The following is a 14536-nucleotide window of genomic DNA, read 5'->3' as shown; positions in this document are numbered from 1 at the left end:
AAAAATGGCTCTAGAAGTTCAGGACCTGAAAAACTGCTAAAAATAGTAAATTGTGCTACAATTAAGGAAACTGAAAAGCTAAAAGAAACAATGGTTGGGTTCCAAGTGGACTTGGATGGTGGCCACCAATATCCACCTTGATCAGTGGAGGAGTCTGTTAAAGAGAAGGGACTATATCGAGTCAAGCTTTTTTCCTCCGTAGTGTGCGTAAAGCTAATTTAGTATGCAATCATGGCATAAAAAAAGGCTAATTTTGTAATATGTGGAGGAAGGAGAAAGGGTGTGAAGGGAAATTGAGTGTGACAGAATCTATTAAGGAACAGAGATTGTATCAAGTTAAGATTTTCTCCTCAGAATGCACATAAACCTAACTCCAAATTGTGGAAATGCGAGCATTCTTGAATATCAAAAAAATGTGCACCACATAAAAAGAAGCATGGCCTTAATCAATTAATTAGTTGTAGAGGCAAGGACTATGTTGTGTTGTAGCTATTACCCTTGTTAACTTTTTATTTGAAAATTTTGTTTTTTTTCTTTTAAAATTTTAATTGTTATATCAATAGAAATTTTCCTTTAATTATTATTGTGAATATATTTTACAAAATGTTTAAGACAAATCAATTAATTTATGGAAGAAGTCTATCAATAAATAGAAATAAATAAATAAATAAAATAGTGAATTAATATATGAATAGAAACGTTCTTCTAACTTTTATTGTTAATATATTTTATGAAATATCTTATGTAATATAAGTTTAATATATGAATAGAAACGTTCTTCTAACTTTTATTGTTAATATATTTTATGAAATATCTTATGTAATATAAGTTGTGCTTTGAAAGAATTTTACTAGATAAAAAGGAAAAACAAATGTAAAATAGTTTATGCAAAATTAGAAGTAAATTGTTTGTATAAATTTGAAGACAAAATATTTAATTAATATCAAGTTAGAATATTTTGATTTTATTTTGATTTTTAATATAAGAAATATTTTTATATTTTATATAAAGAACAAATGTTTTTTCATTTCTAAATATTATTTAAACCATAAAACTTAAGCGATAAAATGTATTTATTATAAATTTAATATATTACATCCTAAAATTAAATTTAAATAAAATAATTAAATATTTAAAATGATTTAATTATTTATTAAATTAAAAATTAATATATATAAATTTTGATAATGGTGAGGTTACATTATAGTCATGTCTAAAGGTAACTCTTAAATAGGGTAGGAAATTGAACCAATGACTTAACTTCTAGCAGTGTCTTAACAAGGCACTCAATCACTCTTTATCCAAGGCCATGTGGACAATAATAATAAAATATTAATAAAAAGAAAATATATAAATAATGCCCGCAAGAAAAGATAAAACTCATGAGGTGCAAAACCCTACGCAAAGTGTTTTGATGTCTAAACACTTGGTAGATCCAAAGTTAAAATGGATCTTGACTGGTATTGTTGATATACTTGCTCTTATTAATAATTTATTATTATTATTTTTTAGTTTAGAAAATAAATAAATAAAATTTAAATATTGTTATCCACTTTAATTGAATTTAAGTTTAAGATGTAAGGTATAAAATTTAATATGAATACTTTTTATAATTGTTTAAGAGTTATTGTTATGGTTTACATGAATACTATGGGTCTATACCATAAGTGTATACCATGGAATACATTTTTTTTTATTTTAACAATGTTTATTTATTATTATTATTATTATTGTTTATAGAACCAAATATAATAAGCCTTTACAACATCTCTTCTATATTAAGTTAAGAATTTTAATTAGAAACAACCTCTCGCACAACAACAAATTTTTAATTAGAAACAACCTCTCGCACAACAACAAATTTGTCGTACTTATCTAAAAACTAGTCTCATTTGAAAATTGAAGATAAAAACCGGGTACATGTTCTCACCTATCATTATTAGGATGATAAAATGACCCGTTAAAAAAGAATTGGTTAATTTAAGAAATGGGTTAAAAATTACTTAACTATGCAGTTAGTTTTAATAGCATATTATCTTATTTTCACGTTTTGGTTTATATTGATGAAAAATGAAGAATAAATTTATTATCTTCACTTACCTTGGGCTGTTGTGGTGTTATAATTAATTTTCATATTAATGTTAGAGATTGTAAATATTTATCAAATAAGTACATAGTACATATTATGGCATTTTTTATTTTTTATTTCTTTTACTTTGTGTATATTTTTATGAAAAATGAAGAGTAAATTTATCTCCACTTTCCCCAATGGGGTGATGGATATAGTGCACGAGGTACCTCGTGGCCCATGATGACTCGTGGCCTATGATGACCAACAATTAGCGCCAGGGTTGAGGGCACCCCCCTTCTCTCGCATTTCACCTAACATATGGAGAGGAGTAATGGTATCCATGTGGAATTTAATAGCGTTGTGACTAGCATGGGAGACGTCGTTCTAAGATCAAGAGTGGTCGATGGGGACTTCATTCATGTTTCATTTTGGCTTCATGTTATTTCCTAGTTCTTTTCTCATTGGAGAAGGAAGTGACATTGCTTTTGTTGGCAGGGTGGTGCACCCAGAAACACGGTTCACCCATAGGCTATTAGCTATGTCAATTGGTAACTTTCCTACTACAAGGGCCTTTTTTAGTGGTTCTCAATTGTGCTTCCCAGTGAAATTAGCCTTCGGGAGCTTCTACTTGACTTGTGCATTGGTGTTTTGTGGATATGGGTCTTTCGGTGGTTGGAATGGACTGTGCAGGAAACATTTATCTTAGGAGGGATGGCAGTTATGTAGATGGATTTCATCTTTTGGCTTTTGGGCCCGTAATTGGGTTGTTTGGATTCCCCATGTGAGTTTTTATACGTCTTTTGTGGGGATGGGAGCAAGAATCTTGGAGGTATAAGTGATTTTTTTTCTCTGGTGTGGTTGGGGGCGAGGTCCTCATAGTGTGGTGGAAAATTTTGTGCTTCTTCTAGCCCTCGTACATCTGAATTATTCGAATTTTAGTACCTCTCTGTGTTCGAGCCTAGGGTGAAGTGACTCGTGGGGTGGTGAATCTCTTGAGTCTATGTGGTGTTGTGTGATTTCGGTTGGTGCAAGTTCGTAGCCCTGTCTACGAGGTTGCTAGTCTCTGCACCATGTGTGGAGAGCCTAATAGGTGTGGGTCAGGTGTTCCTGGAGGGTCTTCTGCATGGAAGATGAAGTTTCTAGTCCAGGGTCGATGTGTCTAACCTTGAGAAGAGGGTGGTACCCCCTCCCTCCAGAACCCAGATTGGAGGGATGGGGTGATTGGGCTTCTCAATTGCAGAACTCGGAGCAGGGGGTGGAGGTGTGTGTGGCTCGTCACGGTGGCAAGTCAGCGGGAAGCTCCTCAAATATGGTGGCTATTGTGTGGGGTGTTTGAGGGTGTGGTGAATCGGCGAAGGGCCATGGTCATTGATCGTCGCAAATGCTAGTGAGGGACAGGGCTCGGCGATGTAGCGGCTCGGAATGGTGAGGTGGTGTAGAGTCTTCAGTTCTTGGTTTGAGGATCATTCAACACTGGTGCCTGGAAAATCGTAGAAACCTGATTCAATCCCTGTTGTAGCGATTGGAAACTGCTGAAAGGATCTGATGGGAGGAACATGCAAAACTGGGAGCTACCTTGGATAAATTGCACTAGTTTTAGTACCACAGTTGGGAGCTTATTGTGGTGGTTTGGTGAGGACATAACTTGCTATCGGAGAAGGTAAAGATGCTGGAGTCCTGGATGGTTCATTTCGAGGAGCATGTCCAATGTTATTTTTGACCTCTGCCTCCTCCTCGGACAGCACGTCAGATGACAGGCGTTTTCTATGTTTTACTTGTCTTCTAGTGTGTTTGGCCTTCTTGATTTTGGATGATGTCCTTAGTTTCCTTTTTGTACTTTTTTCATATGATGTATGTGGTGGTCAACAAACTTGGTTGGGGTGAGATGACCTGTTTTTTTTTGCTACTTTCGATGTACATATTTTTGAAGAATGAATATAATTTTGACTTAAAAAAATCTCTTAACTTAATTTTTGTTGTTGTGATATTATAATTAATTTATATATTAATATTAGAGATTGCAAATATTTACCAAATAGATATATATTTATTTACTTTTTATAAATTTTAATGTATAGTTTGCATATATATATGTGTGTACGAAAATAATGGAATGCTTTTGGTTTATGATATTATTATAGTATTTATTAAATCTTATTTTTATGGAATCTTTTTGGATATTTCTTTCTAGTTTTATTTTTTTAATTAGTTTGTTTATTTGTATATTTTAGATAGTATATTTTATTATATCCAGAAGAACATTACTGTGAGAGAGATATGTAATTATTTCATGTTCACTATAAAGTTGATATGTTTATTTTTTAAAATGAAAATAAAATATTTATTAAATAGAAAAATAGTGTTGATTATAATAATAATAAAAAATATTAAAAGAATTATAAAATTTGATGGGTTTGTTGATTATATTATATTAAAATTTATTATGCAATTCCTTCTATATTTAAGTAACATATTTTTTATATTAACTTTATATAAAGAGATGAAGTAATTGAAAGAGAAAAAATGTTATGTTTTCAATTAGTGTGGGTGAGATGCTGAGAATTGACCAATAAAATTTTGAAGGAGTTGAATTTATTCATACATTCAAAAATGCAATTTAAACAAATAAGATTATAATTTCACAAATACTTTTATTGCCAATATATTTTTTTGACTCACAATACAGGAAATTTGTAATTTATTTTAGCATTATCTATATATATATGGTTACACATACACACATATGAAATGTGTTATTTTCTTTGATTGTGAGAATCAGTTATATATATATATATATATATATATATATATATATATATATATATATATATATATATATATATATAAAACCGATTCTCACAATCAAGGAAAATAACTCATTTCATATGTGTATGTGTAACCAATGTAGATACATTTTAGCCATTACTATCTATAAAAAGTTGAGAGAGATCAAACTTTTGTTATGCACGTCTCTCTTTCATAGTTTCACTCTAACAATATTTTGGACTTTGTTATCTCTATTGTGAGTTATATTTTAATAAATATAGGTTAAATACAATTTAAAGTAGATGGAAATATTTCATTTTAATTAGACATTGTCACGATCTCACTGCCTTAACATAATGAAAAATAAAAAATAGTAAAACAAATGAGTATAATAAATGGTGCCTCCACGCAGGATCGAACTACGGACCTTCAGTTTACAAGGTGGGCTCACCTAAGACCACACCCCTTCAATACAAGTTTACCCATGTTCATGTTTCCGCCAGACCATTACACTGTCCCTACAGGCGTATACATATATAGCAGTCTATTAACATTGGTTCAGCATAAAGTGTTAAACTATGTTCAGACTTTAGTTAATGCCTTACAATCGATTTGGGTTTACCACAGTTTTAATGTATTACACGTTTATGCGTGGGCCATATCTGTCACACCTCCGTTCTAACATTGTGAAGTGCCACACAAGAACACGGAAGAACCAGCTCACCCCGACCGAGGCCAGATGGCTCATCTTCACGTGCTGTCACGTGCCTCGTGGAGGGTTGACCTGCTCTGGGGTTCGCACCGAACTCCCGCCCAAATCTACGATGGTGATCACTCCTCGTTATCGGACAGCTCAGCTTGTTTTAGGGTTTGGTAAACCATATTTAACCACCGGAAACGTCGGGCTAGGTTCATTTGCTCCGGTTGCAGCCGCTGAGCTCCTTCACTCCTTCGGCAAGTTCCTCTGCAGCTCCTCCGGTTCGCATCCTCCTGCCAGGTAAGGGTTATTCCTCCGTTTATGATGTTTTATTACCACGGTTTCCTGTTCAGTTGTTTGTAAGCTTGGAACCCTCATCATACCCTAACAGAGATTATCATTGACAGATAGGTGTGCACAGGTCTGATGCGGTCCAAGGATGGTCTACACAACGCGCTGGAGGGTTGGACACCGTGGCATTTGCAGGTAAGCCTACCATTATATACCTGTCTTTATTGAGGGATTCACTGTGTTGATGTGCGATGACTCTGGCTGAGACAGGGCTTGTGTTTTATGCCTAATGTCTCAGGTCCAACACCATGTCCAACCTCTTGTGCGCTTAGCAGGCGGTCTCTTTATGCCTGTTTGATCCGCATGAGACCTTAGGGTTATGGCGTTACGCCCTTCATTTATGTGTCTATGTATTGAACGTTTTAGGAGCTCAGGTTCATCTGTTATTATTTGTATATTCAGATGCTCTTCGGAGCTGTTTGACAAAGATGTAATAATACATGAGCTCTGTTATTATATTGGTTGTATTACTTGCGGCTTACTGCATTTGTCTGTTATGACCTCTCACGGCTACAAGGGTGTTTCACAGTTTTCTTAAGTTATACAGTTTTCGACTCACATATTTATCAATAGAGGTTAATTTCAATTTCATTCTCGCATTGCCAGTACGTATGGATGGTTTGTGTCGTGCCTTGCTGCTTGTTCTGTTCTATTCCATCCATGACTGTATAGTGCTTACGGTTCGTTACTATATGGATTACATTGGTTACCTGTTAAGGGTTTCACATGCATAGTCATTCTTTTCTTTTCTTTATATATATATATATGCGATTTTGGGTGAGCCCTGTACTCGTGTTATGAGTGCAGAGGCTACCCTTCCGCAACAACTAATATGGTAACCCTCCTCCGCCGGGTTAGCACATAAATAATATTCCATTATATTAGCACTGTGCTGTCATAGTTCAACATCCTTAAGGGTTTCAATATACAATATACTCGGGTCTTTGCTCTGTCACTTTTGAGTCAAGGCTACGGTTGTTGAGCACCGCTGTTATATTATGTGTGAAGTTTCTGGTTACGGCTTTGTTTCGAAATAATAGTCCACTACGCAGTTATTACTTTTACACTATAGTCTGTGTAGTTGCTAACTGTATTTAATGTTTCTCGTTCGAGCAGCGTTAACTCATAATTGATGTTAATATTCACAGTTTCATGCTCTCGTCTTTCCGTTTAGCTTTACACTGTCTTTATTATAAAGATATTTCCATTCTGTTTAATTAGTAGTCTACAAAGGTAGTTACAGACACCTAGTTCATTCATAATGTTTATTAGAATACAGTTGCAGAGTGACCCTCGTCAAACACATTTATTCACAATAGTTCTCTTTTAAAAAACGTAAGCATTATCTAGTTATCCGTCACATAACTCAGAGAAATAATACCATTCTGCTCTACCTGTACAATTAATACCTGTACTTGTTCAGTATGCATCTCTTGTACACCTTAAGACTTATTCCTAATTAATAACCGGATTAGGAATTGCGTACCTGGTTAATCCCGCTACTGATGTGCTTGTTCTCAGAAATCACCTGCAATATTTTCGCTCTTATCCTCCCAACCTTGAGATCCACTTCGCTGGATTCTCCCCCCGAGCCGTCTTGCAGGCCTGCAGCCCTCAACAAGACTGTTGCACTTCTCTGTGCTAGGTTATCTGGTCATTACCAGACTTAACCCTCTTTTCCTTCTGCTCTCTCTTGGAAATCTTTTCTCTGCCTGTTCCCCAACAGCCCAGAGACTTTTCCTTCCCAGGACTTTTCCTTGGGTGAGAAGCAGTTGCATCAGTTTTAAAACTGATTCACTAAAAATAGAAATCCTCCTTCAGGAAGTTGCCAGCATTTTCAAGAACATACATATGTAACATAATTCAATAATCAACTTTTCATTAATAATGTCATTCAAACAATGAGTAACCACTTCACAGTTTTTACTATAGTAATATCCAGATTTACGAATTACCAGGGTCATTACATCTTCCCCCCCTGAGATTGGACATCGTCCCGATGTCTTCTCTCATTAAATAAATGTGGGTAAGTTTTTCTAATGAGTTCCTCGTCTTCCCATGTGGCTTCCTCAGGTCCATAGTGCTGCCACAACACTCTAACTTGGGTAATAACCCGTTTCCGCAGCCGCACTTCTCTCCGGTCGAGAATGCTCTGCGGTTCGACCAGGACCTCGCCTTCCGGTTCGACCTGCAAACCACCAATACCATTAATCAGTTTCTTACAAAATATAGTTGTTTAATCAAACATCCTGATTGATTCTTACCCGCACATCTTGCCATCGAATAACATGTTTAGAGTCATATACATATTTCTTTAGGACAGACACATGGAATACATTGTGAATCTTAATGTGACTTGGCATGGCAAGTTGGTAGGCCACTGGCCCCACTCTAGCCAAGATCTGGAAAGGTCCAAAGTATCGTGGAGCCAGCTTGGCGCATCCGCTCCACTGCAGGGCGCTCCTTCTGGTTTGTATCCTCACAAACACATGGTCGCCAACTTTGTATTCCGTGAATCTTCTTTTCCTGTCCGCAAAGCTTTTCTGTCTATCTTGTGCAGCTTTTAAGTTTGCACGCACCTTTCTTACCATGTCTTCCATGTCTTTAAGCATTTCCGGACCCAAATTCAGCTTGTCTTCCGGTCCACCCCAACTTGAGGGTGTACGACACTTTCGTCCATACAGGACCTCAAAGGGACTTAACTGAGTCGAAGTGTGATATCCATTATTATACGCAAATTCGACCAGATGTAAATATTCTTCCCATTGACCTGGTTTCAGCATTACATATGCTCTCAACATATCTTCCAGCACCTGATTCACTCGCTCGGTCTGACCATCAGTCTGCGGGTGATAAGCTGTGCTGAAGTTCAGCTGAGTACCTAACTCGGCAAACAATGTCCTCCAAAAGGTAGAGGTGAATTTCACATCGCGATCTGATATAATTACCTTTGGTAACCCATGCAATCGGAACACATTTTTCATGAAGAGATGAGCAATCTGCACCGCCTTGTAGGTGGACTGCACAGGAATAAAGTGCGCTGCTTTACTTAACTTATCAACCACTACCATAATAGAGTCGTTGCCTTTCTTTGTTCGGGGCAACCCTGTTATGAAATCCATGGAAATGATTTCCCATTTCCACTCCGGAATGGGCAACGGCTGTAGCAGTCCAGCGGGGTGCTGATGTTCTGCCTTTATTTGCTGGCATTCCAAACATCGTGCCAAGTACTCCACTTGTTTCTTCATTCCTGGCCAATAGTACTCCTTCTTAAGCGCAGTGATCATCTTCTGGTATCCAGGATGACCAGAGTAATGGCTGATATGAAACTCATCCAGAACCAGCCTTCTAAGATCTTTTACATCAGGTACATACATTTTCTTATTAAAACACAACATTCCAGCACTATTTAGCGTATATCCTAGCTGTAATTTTTCCTTATCAGATTGCTGTACTTGCTGTTTTAAATGCTGGTATTCTGAGTCAAGATCAGCTGCTGTTTTTATTTGCTCAATTAGTGAACTCTGCCATTTGCTGGCTGAAAGTTCACATAAACAGTGAGTCTTCCGACTTAATGCATCAGCCACTCTGTTTTCCTTGCCCTTTAAATGTTTTATTTCGAAATCAAACCCACTTAGGAAATCTACCCATCGGCCTTGCCTTGCATTCAGTGTAGGTTGGCTGAAATAATGTGTCAAGCTGTGGTGATCTGTTAACAGCAGAAATTTCCTCCCTAGGAGGTAATGCCGCCACATTTTCAGCGCATGAATAACAGCTGTTAATTCCAAATCATAAGCAGAATATTTCTGTTCATGTTCCTTTAGTTTCCTTGACTCATACGCTATTACCTTTCCTTCCTGCGTTAGAACCCCTCCCACACCCTCCTTGCTTGCATCGGTGCATACCACATAATCCTTGTTAGGATCAGCTATACTCAAAATGGGTGTCGTGGTAAGTAGGTGCTTCAGGCGGTCAAAACTCTGCTGACATTCTGATGTCCACCTAAATACCTTCCCCTTTTTCTGTAAGGAGGTAATAGGATAGGCTATCCTAGAGAAACCTTCCACAAACCTCCGGTAATATCCAGCTAATCCCATAAAGGATCTGATATCAGCAACATCCTTGGGTATGGGCCATTCCATAATGGTTTTTATCTTCTCCGGGTCTACAGCAATTCCTTCCTTAGTAATCACGTGTCCCAAATACTGAATTTCCTCCTTGAAGAAATCGCATTTGCTGAATTTAGCGTATAGCTGATGTTCTCGAAGGGTCTGCAACACCAACCTAAGGTGTTCTTCATGTTCCTGCTGGGAGCGAGAGTATATCAGAATATCGTCAATAAATATCAGCACAAATTTATCTAAAAACCGATGAAACACGCTGTTCATCATACACATGAAGGTGGCAGGTGCATTGGTCAAACCAAAAGGTAGCACTACAAATTCGTAGTGCCCATAGCGTGTACGGAAAGCTGTTTTGGCAATGTCCTCATCTTTAATCCTGATCTGATGATAACCAGATCGCAGATCAATCTTGGAAAACACTTTTGCCCCTTTCACTTGATCAAAGAGTTCATCTATCCTGGGTAAGGGGTACTTGTTTTTGACCGTGAGCTTATTCAGCTGCCGGTAATCTATGCACATGCGAAGGGTCCCATCCTTCTTCTTCACAAATAATACCGGAGCTCCCCAGGGTGATACACTGGGACGTATGTACTGTTTATCCAACAATTCTTGAAGCTGCATTTTCAACTCTGTTAACTCTGGTACGCTCATTCGGTAGGGTGCCCGCGATACGGGTGCTGCCCCCGGTATCAGCTCTATAGTGAAGTCTATGTCCCTCTTTGGAGGCAGCCCCGGTACCTCTTCAGGAAAAACATCTGTAAATTCCTGTACCACTGGAATATCATCTAATGCAGACATCTTATCTTTCTGGTTTGCATAGCCAACTTGTATGGCATAGATCTGACATTTCTTTCTAATACATTTAGCTAACTGAGTTGCAGTGATAGGTCGAATCTGAACAGGATGTTTAATTCCCTGCAATTCCTGCTGCTGCCCCAAATCATCTTTGTAGTATATGGTCTTGGTTTTACAATTCACCAATGACCAGTGCTTTTCCAGCCAATCCATACCAATAAGAATGTCATAAGAGCCTAATGGAAGTACATTCAGGTCTGCCGTTACGGGTTGTCCAGCTATACTGAAAGAACAGTTATTAACTTTAGCTAAAACCCGCCTTTTGGCTCCCGTAGCTAACTGGACCAACCATGGGTTTTTGAACTTTTCTGGTGGTAGCTTACAATGTTCCACTACTTTTGGACTAACATAACTTAAAGTAGCTCCTGGATCAATAAGTACAGCTACAGAAAGGTTTGAAATCTTACCTTCGAATTCCACCATGGAAGGTTGGTATTCCGCTTGCCAGTCCTCTAAGGCTGCATTGATTCTTGTTACGCTGCGCGCCACATCCCCAACAGTTGAGGCTTCATGGATTTGAGATATTTGATCAGCTCTTTTACGCTGTGGACAATTTCCAGCGTAGTGCGGTCCTTCACATACCCAACACTGAACTGGAGGTCTGGTTCCCTCAATCTCCGATCTAGCAGGTGGTTCGCTGATTCTGCTCTCGCTTGGCTTAGCCCGGAAGGTGCCCTTATTTGTGCTTCTGTTAAACTGCCCCTTTCCAGCTCCTTTACTACCATTTCCACGGCTGCCTTTGTTATTTCCAGCAACTCTGCTGCCTTTTCTTTCATTCCATCTCTTGCTTGGAATGTCTCCTTTTTGTTTGTTCTGCTGGTAACAAATTCTAGCCTTCCGAATTGCCTCATCCATAGTTCGGGGATTGTCAAACTCAATCCGTTCCCTTATATAAGCTGGTAGGCTACTCACGAACCTCTGCACCTTGGCCTTCTCCTCTTTTATGTATGGCACATAACGAAGCAGAGAAGTGAAGCGATTTATGAATTCATCCATGGACTGTTGTCCTAGACGTAAGTCATGGAATTCTCGCGCCTTCTCATCATAAAAGCGCTCAGTTAAATACCTCTCCTTAAAGTATTTCTGAAATTTTTCCCAGGTTATGCTTTGCTCACTTACTCCCTTCACAATTTTAATCTCTTCCCACCACAAGGTGGCTTTGCCCTGCAACTGGAAAATAGCCAGCCGTGCCTTCAGATTTTGGTCATATTCATAAAGTTGAAAATATTTATTAATATTAATCAACCAGGCTTCTGCTGCTTCTTCCTGCTCTCCATCGAAAAGTGGAGGTTTGATTTTTCGGAATTCTCCCTGTAATTCCACTTTCTGTCTCTTGGAGGTTTGCTGCTCTTGCACATTATCAGAATGGTCTTCCTGTTCTTCTGAAAGCTCAGGTGCGTAATCCCGTTCCTCAGTGCCCCTTTGCTGTTCTGCACTAGGGCTGGCTAAGGGTGGATTTTGTTTATCTGACAAGCTTTTCAGTATTCTTTCTTGTTCCATTGTTAATCGCGCATTGTCCTCACGCAGACGCGCCATCTCACCTTTCAGCTCCTGGACAGTTTGCAGTATCGCCAGATTGGTACTGCGCGTCTCAGCACCAAGCTGTACCCACAGCTCAGCATTTTCTTGAGGGATGCCGCCAGCTCCCGGCATTTCCTCCATCTTACTATTAGCTGCTAGCAGGTAGCTGTCTCTGTATGGTTCTCCTGGTGGTACACAAGAAAGGCAATTAGTTGCATTGTTTCTATATATACATTATAAGATGATCTTTGCTGTTCCAGAGGCCACAGTTTTGGAACCTTGCTCTGATACCACATTGTCACGATCTCACTGCCTTAACATAATGAAAAATAAAAAATAGTAAAATAATGAGTATAATAAATGGTGCCTCCACGCAGGATCGAACTACGGACCTTCAGTTTACAAGGTGGGCTCACCTAAGACCACACCCCTTAAATACAAGTTTACCCATGTTCATGTTTCCGCCAGACCATTACACTGTCCCTACAGGCGTATACATATATAGCAGTCTATTAACATTGGTTCGGCATAAAGTGTTAAACTATGTTCAGACTTTAGTTAATGCCTTACAATCGATTTGGGTTTACCACAGTTTTAATGTATTACACGTTTATGCGTGGGCCATATCTGTCACACCTCCGTTCTAACATTGTGAAGTGCCACACAAGAACACGGAAGAACCAGCTCACCCCGACCGAGGCCAGATGGCTCATCTTCACGTGCTGTCACGTGCCTCGTGGAGGGTTGACCTGCTCTGGGGTTCGCACCGAACTCCCGCCCAAATCTACGATGGTGATCACTCCTCGTTATCGGACGGCTCAGCTTGTTTTAGGGTTTGGTAAACCATATTTAACCACTGGAAACGTCGGGCTAGGTTCATTTGCTCCGGTTGCAGCCGCTGAGCTCCTTCACTCCTTCGGCAAGTTCCTCTGCAGCTCCTCTGGTTCGCATCCTCCTGCCACGTAATGGTTATTCCTCCGTTTATGATGTTTTATTACCACGGTTTCCTGTTCAGTTGTTTGTAAGCTTGGAACCCTCATCATACCCTAACAGAGATTATCATTGACAGACAGGTGTGCACAGGTCTGATGCGGTCCAAGGATGGTCTACACAACGCGCTGGAGGGTTGGACACCGCGGCATTTGCAGGTAAGCCTACCATTATATACCTGTCTTTATTGAGGGTTTCACTGTGTTGATATGAGATGACCCCGGCTGAGACAGGTTTATGCCTAATGTCTCAGGTCCAACCGTCATGTTCCATCCTCTTGTGCACTTACAGGCGGTCTCTATCTGTCTGTCATCTCCGCATGAGATCTTAGGGTTCTGGCGTTTACGCCCTTCATTTCGATGTTATGTATTGAACGTTTTAGGAGCTCAGGTTCATCTGTTATTATTTGTATATTCGGATGCTCTTCGGAGCTGTTTGACAAAGATGTAATAATACATGAGCTCTGTTATTATATTGGTTGTATTACTTGCGGCTTACCGCATTTGTCTGTTATGACCTCTCACGGCTACAAGGGTGTTTCACAGTTTTCTTAAGTTATACAGTTTTCGACTCACATATTTATCAATAGAGGTTAATTTCAATTTCATTCTCGCATTGCCAGTACGTATGGATGGTTTGTGTCGTGCCTTGCTGCTTGTTCTGTTCTATTCCATCCATGACTGTATAGTGCTTACGGTTCGTTACTATATGGATTACATTGGTTACCTGTTAAGGGTTTCACATGCATAGTCATTGTTTTCTTTTCTTTATATATATATATGCGATTTTGGGTGAGCCCTGTACTCGTGTTATGAGTGCGGAGGCTACCCTTCCGCAACAACTAATATGGTAACCCTCCTCCGCCGGGTTAGCACATAAATAATATTCCATTATATTAGCACTGTGCTGTCATAGTTCAACATCCTTAAGGGTTTCAATATACAATATACTCGGGTCTTTGCTCTGTCACTTTGGAGTCAAGGCTACGGTTGTTGAGCACCGCTGTTATATTATGTGTGAAGTTTCTGGTTACGGCTTTGTTTCGAAATAATAGTCCACTACGCAGTTATTACTTTTACACTATAGACTGTGTAGTTGCTAACTGTATTTAATGTTTCTCGTTCGAGCAGCGTTAACTCATAATTGATGTTAATATTCACA

The 14536-nt window shown here is 38.8% G+C and overlaps 1 protein-coding gene across 3 annotated transcripts; it reads left to right on the top strand.

Annotated features, from left to right (window-relative positions):
* The first annotated feature begins 5719 nt into the window (after positions 1-5719).
* LOC149204005 (uncharacterized) lies at positions 5720-13982 on the top strand. Of its 3 annotated transcripts, none has more exons than XR_016251731.1 (3): positions 5720-5834; positions 13455-13533; positions 13629-13685. XR_016251731.1 is itself a non-coding variant. In XM_089393178.1 (3 exons), the coding sequence occupies exons 1-3, from the start codon at positions 12947-12949 to the stop codon at positions 13618-13620; spliced, it is 492 nt and encodes a 163-aa protein (XP_089249304.1). In that variant the 5' UTR covers positions 12919-12946; the 3' UTR covers positions 13621-13982. The 3 variants fall into 3 exon arrangements, 2 of the variants coding, with proteins under 2 accessions (XP_089249304.1, XP_089249303.1); XM_089393178.1 differs by lacking the exon at positions 5720-5834 and adding an exon at positions 12919-13347 and having other exon boundaries at positions 13609-13982; XM_089393177.1 differs by lacking the exon at positions 5720-5834 and adding an exon at positions 12932-13347 and having other exon boundaries at positions 13629-13982.
* Positions 13983-14536: the final 554 nt, after the last annotated feature.

This window comes from Pinus tabuliformis, chromosome 1_2, assembly GCF_031772625.1.
Source record: "Pinus tabuliformis cultivar Carrire ecotype Pingquan chromosome 1_2, CPIR1, whole genome shotgun sequence".
NCBI classification, from domain to species: domain Eukaryota; kingdom Viridiplantae; phylum Streptophyta; class Pinopsida; order Pinales; family Pinaceae; genus Pinus; species Pinus tabuliformis.
This window is presented reverse-complemented; position numbering and strand designations above follow the sequence as displayed.

Coding starts and splice junctions, on each gene's coding strand:
- LOC149204005 (XM_089393177.1), top strand. CDS start 12,947: ATGCCTTACAATCGATTTGGGTTTACCACAGTTTTAATGTATTACACG. Junction 13,348..13,454: donor GGTTCGCATCCTCCTGCCAC/GTAATGGTTATT, acceptor TATCATTGACAG/ACAGGTGTGCACAGGTCTGA. Junction 13,534..13,628: donor GGACACCGCGGCATTTGCAG/GTAAGCCTACCA, acceptor CTAATGTCTCAG/GTCCAACCGTCATGTTCCAT.